The following is a 22,339-nucleotide window of genomic DNA, read 5'->3' on the forward strand; positions in this document are numbered from 1 at the left end:
TTTATGAAATAAGCCTATTTGTTCAAAAACATATGTGTGATTTCTATACAAAAAAAAGCCAGAAGGTTTTAAATACAAGGTATCCAAATAAACTCATAATGCCCTTCTGTAGAACTGCATCTTTTAGTAGAAATTGTTTCAGCATGTCTGTGAAAATATATAATAAATTGCCCAATGAATTGAAAGATTTACCGTTCAAAGTTTTTAAAAGAAGACTGCATCAGTGGTTAACAAATAAGTGCTTCTATAGTTTAAATGAATTTTTCAATACAAAATGAATTAGTCTATTTGATAATAATATATGTAAATTAATATACTTTTATGACATTGAATTTGTTAATATTATACATAGGTACAAAATGAATTATTAAGTTATTTACGTCTCATATTATAATATTATATAAGTATTAAAATTTCATTTTATAAATATTATTGATATCATTGTGAAATCCGACATGTTTTAATATAACAGTACGATTAGTGTATAGACAATTTTGTAACATATTTTGCATGTCAATTGACGAAACATATTGGATTATCCATTATATTGTTAACACCTTAAGTACAATGTTTCCTGCAAATAAATTTCATTTCATTTCATTTCATTTCTTACTCGTGTAAGGCATTAATTATTTTGACGTTTGAGTATGTGTGTTGCATTACTTTACATATTATATTATAATTGAAATCAATTGTAAAGCGATGAAAATGTAAATATTGATTTAAAAGTGAGTTTCTTGCTACTTCTTCTCAATAGCTCAACCCTTTACGAAGTAGCGGTAGATTCAATTAAAAAAAAAATTGACGTTTATAAGTGTCATTTCCTTGACCTACATGATAGTTCTATTATTTAGACTAGGTAGGTAGTTATTTTTATTTTGAATATTTTATATTCTCTGTGTATGCTTCTACAAGGGTCAAGGAGTATTATTGTTAGAGAATTTAAATATTGTTCTCAGTTCTGTAATCTGTGCTATAGCCAGAAAAAAATAAAGAAGAGCTTTTAAAGTTTTAACAAAAATAAAGCTAGCGAAATGGATTTATCTGAAGAATCTGATTCTGAGGATCGTCAATCTTATAGTGATAATGAAATCAGAAAAATGAATTCGAATACTCCAACAAGCATCACAAATAATAATATAATTCTTAGGTTATTTAATAGAGAAGTAAGTGATTGATGAAAAAATCAGTTTAATATTTTTACTAATTTAAACGTTGAAGATATGTGACTGATATTAAACTTATTTTTCTATTTATTATGATTATACGTATTATGACGATACAAAGCCTAAGTTACATTTAGTGTGCAGCTCTCAAATTATTATCCGTGTTCATGTTTTTAAAATAATCGACAATTATATTGACTTCTCAAATTCTAGATTTATGGCAATACGTCAAGAAGATTTAATGAAAATACCCAAAAAGTGTTTGACAAAATTCCACCGAGATTGCGGTTTTGTCTCATGGATATAGTTCCTATGCAGTATTTTGGGAATCATGTTTTCATGGGTTTTTCCCAGTGTGGTCAGTTCCTTTTAAGTTTCACATCCAGGATTTATTCACAAATATACTTTCGGGAGCATTCTAAATATATGTAAGTAGAAAAATAACATGTATTTTTTATTTCAATCATTAAATAGTTAAACATGTACCATAAAAGATTAAATGAAATGAGGTAGAACAAATATTTGTTATGTAAAATTTATACACACATCTCACTTGTTTCCTGTCCGGGTATGCAGAAACAACAGAATGCTACTTGCTTCTATCCTTACAGACCTCATGTGCTTCATCTACATTCCTTACTCTTACATGCCTGCCAGTTTCAGCCTGTACCTTTTTTCAAGATGTCCCCAATTTGGTTGATCAATGTCCTATGAGGTCTCCGGCGAAGGTCTTGCCCACACATACTTGACTTATATAGTTGATTTGTCATTCTTTCTTCACTCATATGCTCAATGCGTCTAAACCATTTCAGTAACCGTTTTTCAGTCCTTGTCATGACATCTTATTTCAGACTACATCAAGTTCTCATTACCACATTTGGAATTCTATCAATCATTCTCACCCCACTTCTCACATAATATGCAGTGATTGCATCTCAACTGTATTAATTCTGATTTTATTCCTCTGCTGCCGCAGAGAGTGGGGTTCTCACTTCAATGATCATAAAATTTGAACATTTGTTAACGAAAAGGATGTAACATAACATGTTGTTTTTGGGATTTTTATTTCTCCTTTAAACAACAAGTATGTGATATATATTGTGAGTACCTGTCATAATAATTGCAATGTTAAAGTATGTGACATGTCAGGTTAATAGACCTGGATACCATAGGGGTTACAATTCCCAGACTTTAGTCACTTGTTATTCTTCTGTAATTAATAAAATATAGACACAGTAGTTTCAGAAAAGTGTATTTTTATTTGAGTTTGGGTATAATATTTATTTTTGTTATAGGCTACATTTTATGTCATGGGTGCCTGGCCGAAAGGTGACCCCTGTGCACAATGTTCCCCTGTTTGGAGATGAATATGTAGATAGTAAAATGTCAATATCAATAGCTCAATGGAGACACAATCCACATGTCTTGGTTGTGTATGGTATTGCGTAAGTATAATTTTCCCCTTCTTTTTATTTGATCCTTACTTGATTGGTGTTGCACTTACATTTTCCCAATCTTAGGTAATATTGATGGATTTACTAATAGACTTAATTCTGCATTATATGCAGTTAAAAAATTTACTGACATAAGTACAGAGCGATTAATTTACTATAGTTATTTTCACAGTATTAAGTCATACCATCATTGTGCTGCAGAAGATTACTATTCACACTATTTATAACCTAGGTCCTTAAGAATCATTCATTAACTGTTGCTTCTAAATATATTCTTGATAATGTTCATAAGCACTAACAAATTTGCTAGAAACTGTGACAACCATAATGTTAACTTGAGAAACAAATAAACTTGTTTTGCTTACTGCTTGGTTAAGTCAAGTTAGTGAGTCTAATTTTGGTCAATTTATATACTTTTACAACATGATCCTAGAAAATGCACAAAATAAATGTGTTACCAAATATAAACGATCGGGAACACACACAAAAAACAAGGGAGACACTCCCCAACATTGATGCCAGTATGGCTAATCGCCTTATTTAGCTCTATATAATCCAACTTAAACAGATAATGGCGGCCCTAACCGGGTACGGGTCTCTATAATGATCATCTTTTTAATTTGGGCATAACTGACAGCCAGACAGTGCAGTGCATTAGAATCTGCACATGGAATGCCAACGGCTTGTCTGAAAGAAGACAAGAACTAAAAACATACCTAAACTCTAACCACATAGATGTAATGTTGATTTCTGAAACAAGATATTCTAATAGAAATTACTTACATATACCCAACTATCAAGTTTATCTAACAAATCATCCATCAGGAAGAACTCATGGGGGAACTGCATTAATTCTCAAAAATTATATTAAGCACTGTGAAGTGGAAAAACATGTAAAGGACTTCCTCCAAGCTACAACCGTTGTAATAAACATAGATAACGACCCATTAACGATATCTGCTGTATACTGTCCTCCAAGACACAACGTAAAACATGAGGACTACATGGCTTATTTTAGAACTCGTGGTGAGAGATTCCTGACGAGAGGTGATTGGAACGCTAAGCACACAATTTGGGGATCGCGTCTAATAAATCCAAGGGGCAGGCAACAACATCGCTCAATGATGGACAATGCCTTACAATGCCATGCGCCACCACACCCGACATACTGGCCAACCGACACGCAGAAAATTCCCTGATATATTGGACTTATTCTTCTCAAAGGGCATAAGTGAAAACTACATCCTCAGAGAGAATGACGCCGATCTATCATCTGACCATTCCCTGTCATATTAACAGCGACCGCATTCTCATAGAATTCCCCTAACTTTGTCAAATCAAAACACCGATTGGGAAAAGTACAGGGAACACGCGGATAACACAACGAATCTGAAAATATTAATAACTGTGGAAAGTATTAATAACATCATCCAGCAAGCAGCTTGGAATTCAACACCTCATCGGTGTGAAAGGGAAAGATGACAAAGCACTGTGATAAACAATACCCCATGGAAATAATAGAAAAATAAAAACAAGAAGGCATCTAAGAAAGAAATGGCAAATCTCACGGGATCCGGCAGATAAACTCAACTTTAATCGTTGCTCAATACAGTTTACCGGTATGATAAAAGAAAGAGACAACGAGACTTTCCAGCAGTATTTAGAAGGCCTTTCACCAGACTGCAAAACAGATTACTCATTGTGGAAAGCCACTCGAAAATTTAAAAAACCGCAACGGCAAACATCTCTGAAAAATAACGTCCGCGTCGGTAATAAAGTTTTTCAGCCAAATCCCAGAACTGAAAATTCAGTAATGAGGACATTCAGGCTTTCTTGGACTTCTGTTACCAACTGTCGCCACCCATCAAAAGTGTCTCGCCGGGGGAAATTAGATACTTCATAGATTGTCTAAAGCCAAACAAATCGCCTGGATACGACTTTATGACTTGTAGACTCTTGTAAGAGCTGCCCCGCAGACCTATTGTGTTGATTACCGGGCTAATGGAAAATCGCCCAAAATATTATGATAGCTGAGCCAGGAAAACCCCTAAATGAGCCAACATCTTACAGGCCTATTGGCCTTGACTTATTAGTGTAATGCCAATTCTGTCGAGCTATTCGAAAAAGTGCTAATGGCAAGGCTAAAACCCAACCTTACACAAATAATCCCTAATCACCAGTTTGGATTCCGAGAGGACCATGCCTCAATCGAACAAGCTCATAGAACTGTAAATACAATTTTTCGAGTATTAGAAAATAAATGTTATTGCACAGCGGCGTTTCTGGATATCAGTCAGGCGTTCGACAAGGTTTGGCACGATGGACTCCTGTTTAAGCTCAAAAAATACCTGCCTCACAATTTTTATGCATTATTGAAATCCTACCTAACAGACAGATTCTTTGAAGTAAAAGTCCATGATGCTGTTTCTGCACTGTGCAAGATACAATCCGGAATACTACAAGGATCAGTGCTTGGCCCTGTGCTATACCTCATATTCACGGCCGACTTATCAACAACTGAAAACACAGTAATTTGCGGACGACACAGCTACATTAGCAACGAAGTCATTGCCAGTCGTCATCTACAAGAAAGTCTTGACCATTTGTCAAAATGGTACAAAAAATGGAGAGTTAAAGCTAATGCAGAAAAATCAATACAGGTTACCTTCACACTTAGAAGTTCAAACTGTCCGCCTGTAACCCTGAACGGCAAGATCGTCCCACAGTCAGAAGAAGCGAAATACCTGGGCCTACACTTAGACCGCAGATTGACGTGGCGGAAGCATATTTGGACGAAGAGAATGCAGCTTGACTCTCAAGTCAGACAGATGAACTGGCTCCTGGGCAAACAGTCAAGACTTTCCAAGTCCAGCAAATTCTGTGTTTATAAAAGTATAGTCAAACCGGTCTGGACGTATGGAGTACAGATCTGGGGCACAGCGGCTGAAACAAACATAAATATAATGGAGCGTTTTGAATCCAAAGTTATCAGAATGATATATAAGATACCTTGGTATATCAGGAATAGACATATGTATCTAGATCTAGGATTCCCTACAGTAAAAGAAGAAATAAAAAATCATCTCCAAAGATATATCGAAAGGATTTCGAATCATCCCAACATATTGGCCTCGGCTCTGATCAACAGTTCACCCTACTAAGGAGACATAGTGTGACTAGCTTGATAACACGTTTTGAATAGAACAACCAATAATTGAGGCACGTGGCCAATGGGTCACTCTCAACTAAAAAAGAAAATCCCAGCGCAAGCAGACAGAAGTGTTGCTCATTGTTGGAAATTACCAACAGATCGCGACAAGTGCAAGAAGAGAGAAAAAAATAAACATCAAGATTTTTTTTAAGTCTATTAATTAATAAAGATAATAAAAATATTTTTTATGACAGTAAGGGAAGAGGCGAGCAGGACGTTCAGCTGATGGTAGGATATGCAGAGCTGCTTAGGATTCTTGAAAAACCCAAAAATTCTGAGCAACATTACAAAGTTGCGCTCGTCAAGTTGTAACATAAGATGTTAAGTCTCATGTCCCCCGTATTTTCATTAACTACGGCGCCCTTCGGACCGAAACACAATAATGCTTACACTTTACTGATTCATGGCAGAAAAAGGCGCCGATGTGGTACCCATAATCTAGCCGGCATCCTGTGCAAAGGAGCCTCCCATTGGTAAATGCGCTTAGTTGCCTCTTACGACACCCTTGGGGCTCTAGGACTTATTATATTTTATGCCCAAGGGAAGCACAGGGCAAATTAATGATATGAGCCATGATCACTCTGGATTAAACATTATTATTATACATATTATTTACTAAAATTTTCTATATTTAATTGGGCTTCAAATTTTTATTCCACTGCTTTAATTAAACATTTGTTTCAGTGACTGTACATTGGACAAATCATCCCACCTCAGTGTTGTTGGTGTTCCGCAATTAGGATGCAAAAAATGTGCTGCAATGTCAAAAGAAGAAGGTTAACTCTAATGTTTATTTATGTTTAATGAAAAAAAAAGAAAATGTATTTTATTTGATGTGTGATTCATCAAAGAATTTAACAAAGCATAGTTTGAACATATGAAGTAAGAGTATAGGATGTTTGTTACAATGAATAAGTAGTAGTATATTCAGATATTTCATCAGCTTTTAGTGTACTATTATCAGAATTGGTGGAGGTAATGTGTGTTCATAATACTCTTTGTAACTCTTCATAATTCGTTACACACATGCCATAAAACATAATAGAGCTATGATTTCACGCAAATTACCAATATGGTGGTATAATCTGCCTCACATCCCAATACGAAATAAGGCGTAGCATATAGGTACGATATGCGAGTTATAATATGGAACATTTCACTTATTTGTAATTGCAGTTCGTCACATTACCGCTCTTCGAAAATATTCCTCTTAATGCCTTGTCAATAGTTAGCAAACTATGATACAAATTAGGGCTTTTCAAGAAAAGAGCATAGCCCCATCTTAAAGGCCGGCAACGCATCTCTTGACACCTGGTTTTGTTGATGTAAATATCTTATCCGTTTGCCCCCTCTTATAAATAATATGTATATGTGTGCAACCCACGTGGTAGAAGTGAAACTTCTGAAAAGTTCCTGATTAAAAATACTCATTGAAAAGTATTGAATAAATAAACAGTGGCTTCATGTTAACTATATTTATTAATAAAAAAAAAAGTTAGGATTTTTGAAAACAATTTAAATTTCATCATTTTCAATAGTTTTCAATGAGTATTTTTAATCAGGGGTAGGCTATGAGAGATTGAGATGGATATAGAGTAACAGGATAAATGTAACCTTACTATTTTTCACCAAGCTTAAAAAATATTTAATATTTTAATGTAAACTATCATATTACATTTAATTACAATTCTGCAGCTTTCCAAACCTCATATACGTCGCTTGAGGCATATATTATTCTACCTCTATCTCGTGAGTTTACTTATTTGTGGTACTCAAACTTACTATTCACAATTAACAAGTCGATGCAACCCATGCATTTTAAATGGTGGCATAGAGATGGCACCACGAAACCAGCTATATATCAAACTATTTGATATATTCACAAGCTTGGTTATGATCTATTTCACGAGATATTATGCCTACATTTTCTTCTACATTATCTATAATAATAACCGTCACTCATTCTCATATCATCATATGCATCATCAGTCGGTGTAGATCCCCATGTATCAGTTGTATTAATATTATGCATTGAAGAAGAACACATCAAAATATTGACGCTTTCTAGTGTTTTCTGTTCATTTTCGTTAGCACACAGTTTCCTGATTTCAACCAATTTCAACCACCTCGCATAGCTATAGCCCGAATAATAATTTTGCGCGGCGGCCAAATTCGTTCTCTGCACCTTGGAGAGCCTCGGATACGATATCCATATTGTTGTAATCATAATTTTGCACGACGGCCTTCTTGGATTTCAAAAATGATCCCAAATTCGTTCTCTGCACCCTCGAGAACTTCGGATACGATATCCATATTGTTGTTATCATAATTTCGCGTGGCGGCCAAAATAATAGCTGGCAACGGCGCTTTTATCGTCTCGCTTTTTCGTTTCATTGAGTTTCAAAAGTAATAGGTTCAATTTAAAAGTAATAGGTTTCTTGGAACTATTTCTAGGCTTCATAGGATACATAGTAGCTTTAAGGGTAAATGTATACACTTTTATAATAAAGTCCCAGCCACTGTTCAGGCATTATCTATAAATAAATTAAAATGTTTTATAAAAAAATGGCTCTGTCGTAAATCCTATTACTCCACAGCTGAATATCTAAGTGATCGGACAACCCTGGGACTAGATAATGATTATTTTTTAGCGATAGAAATGACTGTACAATATTGTATATTTTTATTCAAAACAGCCCAAAAAAAGAATGCTGGGAGAGTTTCTTGCGCCGCGTCTTCTCTCTCAGACCGCCATTTGTTTCCGAAGCGGTAGTAGTATCAAGTATATTAGAAATCACATCAAAAATAATTCTAAATGTGAACAAAAAGATTTTGAGAAAATAAATGCCTTTTAATGGAAATAAAAAATGGATAATGATGAACCTGTTTATAAAAATATGTGCAGGCTTTAATTGTTTTATATCTCTTTTACAGATAGTTTAGATTGGGGTAAACGCTGCTTAGAGCACAACTTTGCAATACATACAAAGTTTTTCTGCACATTTGACAGTAAAATGTCTGAGCCTGTTGTACAGTTAGCATATTCAAATCAAATTATAATATATGGTGACTTCATACATATACTCGAAATAGATTTAGTAAAACCAGATGATAACAAAAATGAAATAATAGAAGATAGTAAGTACGCAATAGATAGAGAAGAAACTGGTTCTATAGATATAAGTCCAAGTACACCTGCCTCAGATTTTTCCGCTCCAAAATATCAAAATAATGTGATCCAGAATATTCTAGCAGATTTTTCTGACTTAGAAGTGGATTTAAATCAAATATACCGTCCAGTACACTTGCCCGATATGATGGGGCAGGAGTTATGTATTCAAGCTTCATCAATATCTCACAACCTCATTGAAGAGTGGGAAGGTCCATCACCTTCCATCAGAACACTTATCAGCCCTCCACTACGGTCGCCGAGGCGGCGGCCCGCAGAGAGCATGTCGGGTTTCAACGAGTCTCACAGAGTTATGGCAGAAAAGGCATACGAATTTGTAGAGGAAACGGACACAAAATGCGAAAAATTGAGTATGTTCCGAAAGCGAAGACTGGCTGATAAGAAATACGAGTTCTCAGAGGACAACAACGAAAATATTATACCTTTTAGAGTTTTAAGAAGCAATAGAAAATATTTTACAGGGACAACGAGTAAAACTCAGAGTAGAAGAGCTAAATCTCCGTCCGTTGAGAGTGTTGTTCTTCGGGCTCACAATCAAATAAGGCCCACATCCCCGACGAGCAGTAGTGGCTCAAAGAGTCCCGGACTTGCCCTGGAATCAGACTGCTGTAGTGAATCTGAGTACAGAGTCATGGAAATGTTGGACGACGGCTCTCTGAAGACTGTCTCGGTCCACGACAACACCTCAAAGACATTATCAGATTGTCCTGTTAGCCCACAGGACCCATACTTAGTCCATTCTGGAAATTCGAAATGTACCAAATTCTTCACTCGATATTTTGTTGAAAGTGATGACGAAATAACATCAATAATTACTGATTCTGAAGGTAAAGTCACTCAATTATATATTTTAAATTTAATTATCTTAATCCTTCATATAAATCTATTCTTATTTATAATAATTTTTTATTTGCGTCGTTTGGGGTCGAGACACTTGGCCCGTGGAGCCCAGTGGCGCGGAGAATGTATAATTACTATATACGCACCTCAATAGGGGTACTGGAAACCCAAGCGCTGGCAGCTATTTCGGTCGACGGATCAGTGTAGCTATCTAACACGAAAATGCTGCCAGTATTCTTGGTACACTTCCCCGAATCTGTAATAGTATTGTAAATATAGCTATTATATTTGTTTTGTTTGTATAAATTTGGTTTTTAACAATAAAATATTTTGCATGGCATGGTTGCTTGCATGATAATCTTAAAATAAACTGAAGACAAAGAAAGAATAATAAGACATAACTAGATAGCTTCAATATTACACATATAAAGTTTTAGAGTCATAATTCACGGCAAATTTTAATTATTATAAGTCTTAGGCGGCCTATGATATGTGGTATATGTTAGGTTGATTATACACGAGTGCAATGATGTTGCGCCGTTGATTTGAATTCGATCTCCAATGCGGACTCATTAAATGAAGCCGAAACGTGCGAGTTGTATGTGTGTGATAGTGTTTTTGTGAAATGAACAATTTTGAGGAAGTCTGGAACAAGGTAAATGGAGGTTTCTAATCTCTCTCTACGTCCGTCCCTGGGAGCCAAATGAGCTGAGGTAGACATAAGATTGATCAACATACTAATATTTGTACTGTGTTTTAGATGACTGCATATCGGGGTATCACGTGGCACTGTCGTTGACGGGTCACGGGGCTGGCTACGCGCCTCTGCAAGCGGTCGGCTCCTGCGCGTGGGAACGCCTGAGATGTAGCTCGGCGTCTGCCCTCCCGCCTCTCACCATCCGGTCTCAGCAGAGATCTCTGGACACGGAGCTGCTGTGCAACGAGGTCTGCGGGCGACTGTGCAAGATTAATAATATGAAGTTCATATATTGCTTCGATTGGGGCTGCCATGTCATCGAAGTGTGCCAGTCTAGTGGATGTTTGTCTGGGGTTAGTACCTATTAAATAAATTACAGAAGCAATACGCACTTTTCTTCACTATTACCTGGTGCTACAAATTGAAATAAAATATTACGACATTCATTGCTAATATTTTTATGCTGATGCGAATGCTACTGGGCTACTTATCCCCACCAAATTTTGGATATGACCATTTAAATACCATCAGAAATATATTTACTTAATAATTATAATGTTTCTTTGAATGGACCACTTGAATCTTGATTAGAACACTAGTGTCTCCATCATTGTAACATAGTCATATAACACTTATGGTCCGAAGTAATTAATTTAAAGAAGATTTGGGAAAAAAATTATGACCGGTAATTACCATTACGATGAACAAAATGATAGATCTTAATCATTGAGATCTAGACTTTTTATTAGATTGAGTTAAAATGAGATCAAATCAAATTACAAACTAAATCACTATCGAACATAAAACAAAACTTCTTTTAGTTTATTTCTTTCATAATAAAAAGCGAAACAAAACAAAATTGTCGCCATTTCTTATGGTGACATTTCAGCTTCAACTTCTAGGCGAAGGTCCGTCCGAACCTCTTATTTGTACACTACCTTTGGCTTTTCGGTTAATATCTAATATCCTATAATGTAAGTCGCCTTACGGGGTTCCCGTAGGTCCGTGCAGTGACATTAATGCCAATACTTATGCATCTCACTCTGGTCTCATTTCTCGTAATATTTTCCTCTATTCTTCGATTGGGATCATTAGTTTTGTAGTATACCATCCTGTTGAAGAAAAAGCTATTATGATTTTGCTTATTTTTAGACCATCATACGACTAGTCCAATTGAAGAGAACAAAGGTAGTCCAATGACAGCAACTGTGTACCAAGTAAATCCACAAAATTTTACAAATTATAGACGTTATATCTATTATTCAAATTAAAATTTAAAACAACTATGAATGAATATTATGTTAGTTAATATTAATGAATATAATACCAAAACCATAGCGATAAATAAATAAAATACTGCCAATTTTGTAACGCGACGAAATAATTTTTGAGTTCGCCAAAACACACTTGAATACGGACACTCTTAACGGCAGCCACTCGAGCGCTGGTTACCAAGTATGCGAGTTGCTTCACGGGGCAATGTTTTTTCTATTTCGTTCCCTTCTAAACGCTGTTATTTTCGAGAAACTTCGTTGGTCCAATCAAAGCGTCGGTTCAATGGTTGCCAACTTTACCCTACATGAATCGTGTATGAATAATATAAATTATTTCATAAAATCTAATAAAGAATAAACTGAATATAAATTATCGTATATTGGATGCATCGAAATAATATTTGCTTGAATTCATTGTCTGTGTAAGGATGCTTCGTGAACATGATGGTCGTGATTACTGTCATAATTATTAGTAATTGCATCCAACAAATACAATGATTTATTAACTTTAAGGTCGACCTGGTACTACAACCATTTTTAATTTGATTTTGAGCATTAATCCTTCTGTACTTGTACTATTATTTTATACTAGCTGACCCGGCAAACGTTGTTTTGCCATATAAAGTATAATTCACGCGATAGTTTTATAAGTAATAAAATATTGCCTATATATATTGTACATCATTTTGTTCTATTGTCAATAGTTTTTGCAGCGCACGCAATAATAGGTTTTCGATTTTGCACCTTGTGTTACAAAATAGCAATTTTATTACGGATCCCTAATTTTGAAAAAAAAACATAGCTTATAGCCTTCCTCGATAAATGGACTACCCAACACTGAAAGAATCATTCAAATCGGACCAGTAGTACCAGAGATTAGCGCGTTCAAACAAACAAACAAACACTGCAGCTTTATAATATTAATAATAATTAGTATAGATGCTTTGCCTGAAACGTAAATTATGCTATCTATTATTACTCTTGATGGCTCTTTTTAATAATTAGCCCGTTTCTGTTTCAGTTGTGTGCTATGTGGTTGTGGGCTTGCGACGAGAGTGTGTCTGCCGAGTGCAGCGAATGTGAGGATGTGCCCGCGAAGTGTCAGCAGCACAGGCAACAGTACGCGGCCGAGGTGAGTGATGTGTGTGTGACTGGTGACGGACAGACAGCAGGTGCGGTGACGTGACAATATCGTCTGTGCCGCGATAGGGGCAAACTGTTGATTCCCACCACGGAGCACTTGATCTTCATGTCGTATCAAACGTAAATTTTAGCTTATTGGTCCAAATCTACTTTTTAAGTTAAGCACAAATTAAATGTGTATATATTCTCAGAAATTAGAGAAATTACCTATAAATAAAAACTAATGCTAATCAAGTAAATAATTTTACAATTCGTTAGTGCCTGTTTGTTTGGGACCTGGTAAGCGGCGTGTACAGAACAGAGAAAGTCACGATGAGAGAAGATCAATCTCCAGAGGGTACTAGAGGTATGTTCCTATGTCTTGTAAGTAAGTTTATTAATTAAAAATGGGATATATTTAAGTCCACTAATTACTGTGGACTTATGTTAATGTATCTTTAAGGGTAATATAATAATTTTATATTATATGATTCTTATTTCTACAATAAGTGAATTGAAGTGAAGTGAAGAAGACGCAACCTGAGAGTAAGCAAGCCCAAGGGTGGCCTAAGAGGAGAATAGAGGATTTTACTGTGGGAGGTTCATGCGGCTTTACTACCAACATAGGATGAATATCGTCGACGAGTGCGGGAAGAATCTGGTATTTTTATTATCTGGACAATACGTCCACAGTGAGCAATTCAAGAATCTTCCTTCCCCGTACAATAAAACGTGTAGTGGACTTCCTCGTGCGGTGTATCCGGTGTATGCGGTTGAGCACAATTTTAAAGTGATAACCCTCACTTCTGGGTCTAAGGATTAGTTGCACAAAGCATACAAGATTTTATAAACGATACGTCACTCGAACGTTTGGCTCAGTTGGAAAGAGCGCTCGCACGGAACGCGAGAGGTCGCTGGTTCAAATCCCGCATCGTTCATAAAATGTTGTTTTCAGTTTTATTTATGATTTATTTAATTTGACAGTGCCAGGGGTGCAGCGAGCTAGAGAGTTGGCGAAGAAGCTCGGCGCCGGTGACATGCCGCGCGGCACAGAGAACAGGCTGCTCACAACACTCGGTAAGATAACTGACACCTACCGCCACCATCTCTTATACTAATTTTATTTATAAGTATACCATAATTTGTTAGCGATACGGCCCAGCGCTTTAACCACTAAGGGTGAGAGGAAGTTGAGTCGAAGTCCTTATTTACAGTTAGTCCGAGTTATGCAAAAAGCATGTACACCTTTATTAAACGCCGGCAACGCTGCTGTGATTCCTCTGGTGGTGCAAGAGAATGTGGGCGGCGGTAATCATTTAACACCAGTAGGTCTACTCGCAAAATCGACAACGATATATTCGGAACGATACGATAATAACACGAATATATCGCACCTACCCTACTCTAACAAATGTTCGTATTCCATATCGTTTATCGTAACAACATCGTAACCATAGACTAATATTAGACTAGTCGCTGTTAAGTGTCAAAAGTCAAAACATAGCTTAGGCTCTCAGAACCATGCCAGACTCTGCACCACCTATTTGCATCATTTACACAAAATGTAAATATTCAAAAATTATGTAATGAATATAATATGACCATTTAAAATTGAAAAATATTACAAAACTTGCGGATAATAAAATAAAAAAAAAAGTAACTTAACCCTTCTGGTCGACTTCCTATTTATCAGGCAGCCATTTGAATTACTTTCTACGCATAAACGATCAACAAAATGACTTAAATTACTTGGTAGTAAATAAATCCTGTTGAATAGTAAATCACATATAATTATTTTAATTTTATTTATTAAGTATGTATATTATATAGCAAATATATCTATACAACTTAAAACGATGATATCAACGACAGCCTAGAAGGTGTCGTTGAGATTATCGTAAAAGTGACGTTTGATTGTTTGTCGAATTCGAATATTCGTCTCTAACATTTTCAACTAAGAGTAGAGCTAGACCGATAATATCGAAAATGTTTCGTTCGTTCAATCATCGAATACGATGTTACTAAGAGTAGGATTCGACACGACTAATGCCACGATATATCGAATATCGATTTTAGGAGTAGGCCCCCTGATGACTCGTAGGCTCGTTTGCGTTCGTTTTCCATAAAAAAATTTAAAGTGATGCACCAAAAATACACAAACGTCAAACTCAATGTCTTAGGGTACCTAAGTTAAAAAAATAATAAATACTCGGTAACCCATGTATTTTTGTTTTGTTGGATGCGGCAAATACCTTGGTGCTATTTCTATACTAGTATCTTTAATTTTAATGTAATAAAATATATTCATTATTAGGTAAGTATGTGTAAAGACTAATGTAAAATTGCCATTGAACGTTAACTTGGAAGCTTAAATCATTTATATGTCTAGATAGAGTTTCTTGCTGTTAGGAAACCGATAAAAACAGGCCAGGAATATTAGTTTAGTATGCGTGACAAGCTACATCGTACACTCGCGATTTGTATGACACTTTGTGTTAGTGTGCGTTAATTAAAATAGAGATTAGTTCTAAAGTCTATTTTTTTCGACGTTTTCACAGCTGTCATAGTTTATCCAGACGTATAAATAATCTAAGCTTGGAAGTTTTGTAGTCGTTCATAATACACAATAATAAATTAATGAATTTCATTTCATTTATTATTAATTATAATTAAATACATTGTTCTTTATGCCTATTATAAATTTACAGTCTCAGTCTCAAAAACAGAAACAAAGAGGTACCTTTAAATTAAATTCCTCTGGACTAGGAAACCCTGTGCAGAGCCAACCAGTGGTTACCTTCTGCTATGTAATTTCATTTAATGTTAATAATTAATGAAATAGAACTAAGACTGACACTTAAACAATATTTATCTAACTTTAAAGCATACCTATCTTATAATAAGAACTGTATAAAATTAAATAATAATAGATAAAGCAAAGTTATAAATAAATATTCATAATTAAATATATAAAGTTATATAAATTTTGAGTAAGTACACAGTATTTAATAACACAGTTATTATTAGCAGGCTCTGGAAAATCATTAAAAAGACTGGTGGACCTCGACAACTGCATCGAGATCACGAAACATCGCCCCGACAGCTCCGAGTCTGAGTCAACCACCGACGACGACACCGATTACGACTGATTGTATGTGTTGTAATTCCTGTTTGTATCTCACTTTGTAAATGTTGGAGGTGCTCTCAGTTCTGTGTCGATACTGAGTGTACATCTTGCGGGTATCAAGGAGTAGGGCACATATTGTAATGACGCTAATATTATTTAAATTCAGTTGAAATATTGCATCGAACCGACAGCGAAATTATAAATGTATCTTGTTAATATGATCTTGTCTTGTTAAAGTCTGTGTCCGCCATATTGGTGACGTCAATCACCAATATGGCGGCCTGTTCCCAAGCCAAAGCGCGGGGAACTCTCAAGTGCTTGAGTCAGTCATGTGAAATGGGTACATGCAAAAACCATTAAATGTAGATAATATAACGTGGTACAGGAGTACCATGTTATATGGGTTTTTAATACATAAATTTAATAAAATATTTAAGAAAAAATATTTAAGAATTAAAGAAGACTTTATGTTATTTTTAAAAGTTAGTAATTCTGCATTCAAAGATTTTCTAAAAATTACTTGCCTCGTCTGGGAATCGAACCGACTTAAATGTAAAAAACAATCACCCCTGCTCTTATGATGCCAATCGAAAGAATGGCCAAAAACTAATAACTCTTCTTAAGTAACATAGTATTTTAAAAGAAAGTAGTCAATTAAGTGGGTATTTTTTTGTAAATTAATTAATTATATGCTCAAAATGTGATCCCTCTTGTCTTACGCAAATCGCCAAGTTTTTAATGAGTCCGCTGCCTGTTGATTTTCTTATCATTTTATGGTGAATACTCGATATGATATGACACAATTCTGTTTGTAACTCGCCCACTCGTATCGTTTTTTGTATAGCATATCTTTCACGTATTTCCAAAAGAAGAAATCTATTGGTGTGGTGTAAGGTCCGGGGATCTGGCCGGCCATCTAATCGGTCCATTCGTACCAATCCAAGTATAAAAACATTCATTTTACGTTGTTCCTTTCTTTTAAAATACTATGTTACTTAAGAAGAGTAATTAGTTTTTGGCCATTCTTTCGATTGGCATTATAAACGTAGGGGTGTTTTTTTTACATTTCAGTCGGTTCCATTCCCAGACTAGGCAAGTAATTTTTGGAAAATCTTTGAATGCAGAATTACTAACTTTTAAAAATAACAAAGTCTTCTTTCAGTAAAATAGCCTATCTTCGATATTTAAGGTACTTTCCCTTCATGTCCCATAACTTTGGGACACCCTGTATAAGTATACAGGGTGTGTAAACTGGACTCGAGTCGACTTTACCATAGCGAGCGTGACCCAATCAATAAAGTGCTCAGCTATAGAAGTTTTCACATTTCAAAATAAAATTCGTAATCTTGTATAGAAAACACGAATTTGTTTAAATTTAAATTTTATTTTAAATTATTTTGTAATCCAATGATTTAATTCAAATGACAACATTATTTTATAAATGTATGACGAATAAAGTATTATCTGTATGTTAAAATATTAGTACCAGATATTGTGACTATGTGTGATACGTTAATCAATATGTTCTTGTGATATTATATTTGTTACTAGCTAGTGCCACGTGGCGCAGGCCGCTGTACAATGAAACAAAATGGCAGCAACTCTAGTCACTATTGTAAATGTTCTCTTTTTATCTCCGTGCGTTACGTTCGACCGAGAGAGGCGCCATCTTGAATAATTTTTTATATGACGATAGGGGACGCGACGAGCGGGACTTTCAGTTGATGGTTATTGATACGCCCTGCCCATTAAAATTCAGTGCTGCTCAGGATTCTTGAAAAACTCAAAAATTCTGAGCTGAACTACAATTGCGCTCGTCACCTTGAGAAATAAGATATTGTTAAGTCTCATTTAAATGCCTACTAATTTCACTAGCTATGGCGCCCTTCAGACCGAAACACAGTAATGCTTACACATTACTGCTTCACGGAAAAAATAGGCGCCGTTGTGGTACCCGTAAACAAGCCGGCATCCTGTGCAAAGGAGCCTCCCACTGATAAAATCATATCATACTATTGAATTATTTTTTGTGGGCTTTTTGGCACTAGCGATTCATTAGATTAGTGTTAGGTAGAGTTATGATCCAAGTTGTGAGTAAAGCAATATTTTGTGTGCGGTATTAAAGTAGCAAGTAAGTAGGTACTTATCTAATAATATTTGTACTGTATTGAGTTTGAATAGATCAATGAGTAGCGTTGATTAATTGAAGCTAATTCGACCCAATGACAGAAAATTATTTGAATGTGACATTATTACTATAAGGGGCTGTTTCACAGTGTCCAAGAAAAGTAGTAGATTGTCATAGGCTAATAATAAATTAATGGCTACATAAAAGTTCCAGATTTAACTGACAGTTCTGTTTGACGAAATGAAAATATTAAAAAGTGATGGTTTTTAGTGAAAATTTTATTTGATATTTTTTACATTTTTCTATTTTTATATATTTTTAAATAGCACTTCTACTATTATTTTCACAATAAAATGAATCATCACATAATTGTATTCCGTTAACGTAACGAAATTTGCGAACGTCAAGTAATCAATTATCATTAGCCTTTCTTAATTGTCAATAAGTTTAACATAAACAAACCATGTGCCAAACATTATAGTAGAGGAGCCCGAGCGGGGATTTTGGGATTTATTCGAGTGCGTATAACATAAGAGGGACAAACCAGCACCTTGTGAAGTACTCCCAACATACCGGAGTCCTGTATATAGGGTCGAACATCTAGAGCAGCTGATCTAGTAAAAAAATCGATCCTTGGAACAACTTGAGCGCGTCAAATTGAGGTAAGGTAAGTTAATTATATGCAGTAAAGTGTGTATTTCAATAACCTAACAATTTGAGTGTTACATAAGCAAATCAGTAAGTCAAAAAGTTGCAAACCATCAAGTTAAGGTCCACACAATTGTCATATTATGTGTCAGAATGACAATTACTGATGACACTGATGACATGATGAACCGTCTGTATGAATAATCTGACGCGCTTGAGTATATTTTCATGGTCACGATTTTTTTCGCATTTTCATAAATTGGTCACGTCCAAACCGTCAGCCTTTTAGCCAGGAGCGGTGTAAAAGTAGATTGTTAACCGAGGGTCGGAAGAATCAATCCCCGAGGTATTTAGACGCCCGAGCGCAGCAAGGGCGGTTGTAGTCCGAGTAGGAATTGATTCTTTTACCCGTGTTATTTCATTTCGAGTATGAGGAAAATAAAAGTAGTTGTTTATCTAAACTATTTATTGATAATATATAATATTATTAGTAGTACCTATTTAAAATGATTGTCAAATTAGGACAATTTATGTCGAATTTTAAATATGGAACTCACCGCGTAATTGTTGCGGCTTATTCCGCTCAAAGAAGTTTGCGCTAAGTTCACACTGGCTGTTTAGAAAGTCACATGGCCGCAGCATTTTTTAATTAGTTTTTTTTTACATAAAACTCTTCACAGCTGACAGACAGTTCTATTTGTAAAGTTCATTCTGACCCTTAGGTGGGAAGTAATTTGTATAAGTTTTTCCCTCTATATGGAGGGAAGCAGCATTTTCCACCCAATAGCCAGATCAAAACAACATTACTTTCCGAGTAGGTATGCGAAATGAAAATGTTTTTTTTTTTCCTATTTTCTACCCCTTCGTTCAGCAGATTAATATTTTCCCGTTATTAGTGGGGCGCATACCCTATTAATATCTGAAGCGCTTGAGTATTTATTTGTGACTCCTTTTTTACATTGTTGGACACGCTCCACCCTTTATATCATCTAACCTACACAATCCAAAAGGTGCCTCGACGTAAATCCCTATTTAGTCTCTTGGGCTCCCCTACCATTATATAAATTGACATTATTTTGTCAAATACTTGTCACACTGTCAGGCGATCCATCAGATAACTAATATATGTGGTACTACACCCATCCTTTAATTTAAATGGCACTTACCTGCTATATTTACATTGTAAAACGCAACAACCTAACAATCTTAACAACTAACGCAAATGATGTCTTTATTCGATAGAAGTAGCAAGTAGCCTATCAGGAACTTTAGTTAGACATTGTGAAACAGCCCCTTAACCCTTGACTTAAATTTTCCGATACAACATTTGTGATGAAACACAACGGCAGTCGTGGGGAGATCAATGAACAATAAAGATCTTTTCATTCTGAGATTTTCTTGTAGGTGAGAGGGACAGGCGTTACTCTCGATTAATCCAACACATTGAGGCCCTTTTTATACGCTTCATATTAGCTTCACCTGTATGATTGTAACCGACTTCTTTGGGCGCGATTTTGACCCATTTTATACGGTTAGATTTCGTTCAAACTTTGTAGCTTTATCGAGGACCGATGACATTACACTAATTTGACTAAAAAATGAAAAATAAATAATAGTTAAAAAAAAACTAAAAAGCACGCTTTATATAAAATTCAACAAAAAAATTGAAAATAAATTTAAATTTAAAATAGTGTAAAAAAAATATATTTTATTGTAAAAAAAAGCGTGGGGTGCTTTTTAAGATATTATTAAAATAATAATTCTTCTACACCCCTTCTTGTAGGTGAGAGGGACAGGCGTTACTCTCGATTAATCCAACTCATTGAGGGCTTTTTTTTTTCAATAAATGTTTAAGAAATTACCTCATACCTCATCAAGTACAGCAGTAATCTACATGCGAAATAAGTTTTGACGTCCTCCAGTTCAGCGGCCTGCGCTATCTCGAGCCAATGCCATATTGTTAATGTACTCATAGGTGCCAACTATAAATGGTGCGCTGTGATCTAGGTACTCCGCACTTCTAGGGTACTCCGTCTTTTCCACATCAAACTAAGTGTTCATCACGTGTAACATACCTAACTATATATATTTACTAGAAATTCTTAATTACGGGGTTTCGCAATATTTTTTTTTATAAAAACCATGACTGAGACAAAAATGGTTGTGCGACTTTTGATAATATTGTATAGTTTGAAGAATATGTATAATTAATGTAGTAACTACTTCGTTCTTTTAACAGCTCATTGAATTGAACTGTTTTGAATAATGGTTAGAGTCAAATTACGCTTTAAAGCTGGCATTCAAATCATCTGCGTTTTATTAAGCGCATATTTTTTACAACTTAACAGTGTAAAATGAAAATATTTGGTATATTTCATATTTTCAATTGTGTGTAGCACTAAAAAATAAAAGCGTTGTGTTGTTGACCCACCGCCAGCGAGAAAGCGGCTAACTTCTCGTTCATTGCACGCAGTGGAAGAAGCACCTTAACAATCACCCGAGCTGATACAATCATAACATTGCTATTGAATCCTAATAAAAAAAATATGCTAGAGGCCGTATTCTACTAGTGGTTCTAGTTGTATTTACATACCTACCTAATGCTTGATGCATACTATGTTGAGATTAATTATACCTAAAATGCAGGGTTTAATTGTTTGGATTTTAATCATACTTCACAACCATATTGTGTCATAAACTTTTTTTTTTAATGAAAATAAGGGACGAGACGAGCAGGACGTTCAGCTACTGGTAATTGATACGCCCTACCCATTACAATGCAGTGCCGCTCAGGATTCTTGAAAAACCCAAAAATTCTGAGCGGCACAACAATTGTGCTCGTCACCTTGAGACATAAGATGTTAATTCTCATTTGCCCAGTAATTTCACTAGCCTCGACGCCCTGCAGACCAAAACAGTTATACCATTACCATTAGGTGATCCGCATGTTAATTTCTATTCCATAAATAAAAATTGGTTGATATTGTTGCACACGAAATTTACTCGAAATAAAACTCATTTCAAGGAATATTTGCATTTAATATTAACATTTAAGTCATTACTAGTATGTAGTCGTCTTGCCATTGAACTGTATAAATAGAATATAAATTGTAATAAAAAACTAAACATATGTATCTTGTTTTATTTAGATTTAGAGAGAGAAAACGGAAAAACTCTCAGTGACAACATATTTTTGATTTATACTATGATATTGAAGAATTTTTGGATGTAGGTCGGAGAAGGTAAGACTGGTGTTGGAGGTACCTACTGGTTAAAAGTTTTAAAATATTCTATTGAGTTTCTTACTTATATCAGGCCTGTGTCACTCCTCGTGTAGGTATCCCAAACTTACGTGCCATGTACACGGCATCACCAGTGCTGTTGTCTGCATAGCAGTGTATGTTGGAGTCCAACATATCATTGAAAAAGTGAATTACATAGTATTAATACTAGAAATAAGGGTAAACTTGCTATACCTGTAA

The 22,339-nt window shown here is 35.3% G+C and overlaps 1 protein-coding gene across 2 annotated transcripts; it reads left to right on the plus strand.

The window, feature by feature from the left end:
* The first annotated feature begins 960 nt into the window (after positions 1-960).
* LOC126972951 (uncharacterized) lies at positions 961-21,987 on the plus strand. 2 transcript variants are annotated; one of them, XM_050820046.1, is made up of 10 exons: positions 961-1,166; positions 1,380-1,594; positions 2,462-2,611; positions 6,516-6,607; positions 8,766-9,848; positions 10,622-10,911; positions 12,854-12,964; positions 13,234-13,321; positions 13,939-14,031; positions 15,982-21,987. In XM_050820046.1, the coding sequence occupies exons 1-10, from the start codon at positions 1,035-1,037 to the stop codon at positions 16,101-16,103; spliced, it is 2,376 nt and encodes a 791-aa protein (XP_050676003.1). In that variant the 5' UTR covers positions 961-1,034; the 3' UTR covers positions 16,104-21,987. The 2 variants fall into 2 exon arrangements, with proteins under 2 accessions (XP_050676003.1, XP_050676004.1); XM_050820047.1 differs by having other exon boundaries at positions 15,985-21,987.
* The last annotated feature ends 352 nt before the right edge of the window (positions 21,988-22,339 follow it).

The sequence above is a fragment of the Leptidea sinapis genome, chromosome 28 (assembly GCF_905404315.1).
Source record: "Leptidea sinapis chromosome 28, ilLepSina1.1, whole genome shotgun sequence".
NCBI classification, from domain to species: Eukaryota; Metazoa; Arthropoda; class Insecta; order Lepidoptera; family Pieridae; genus Leptidea; species Leptidea sinapis.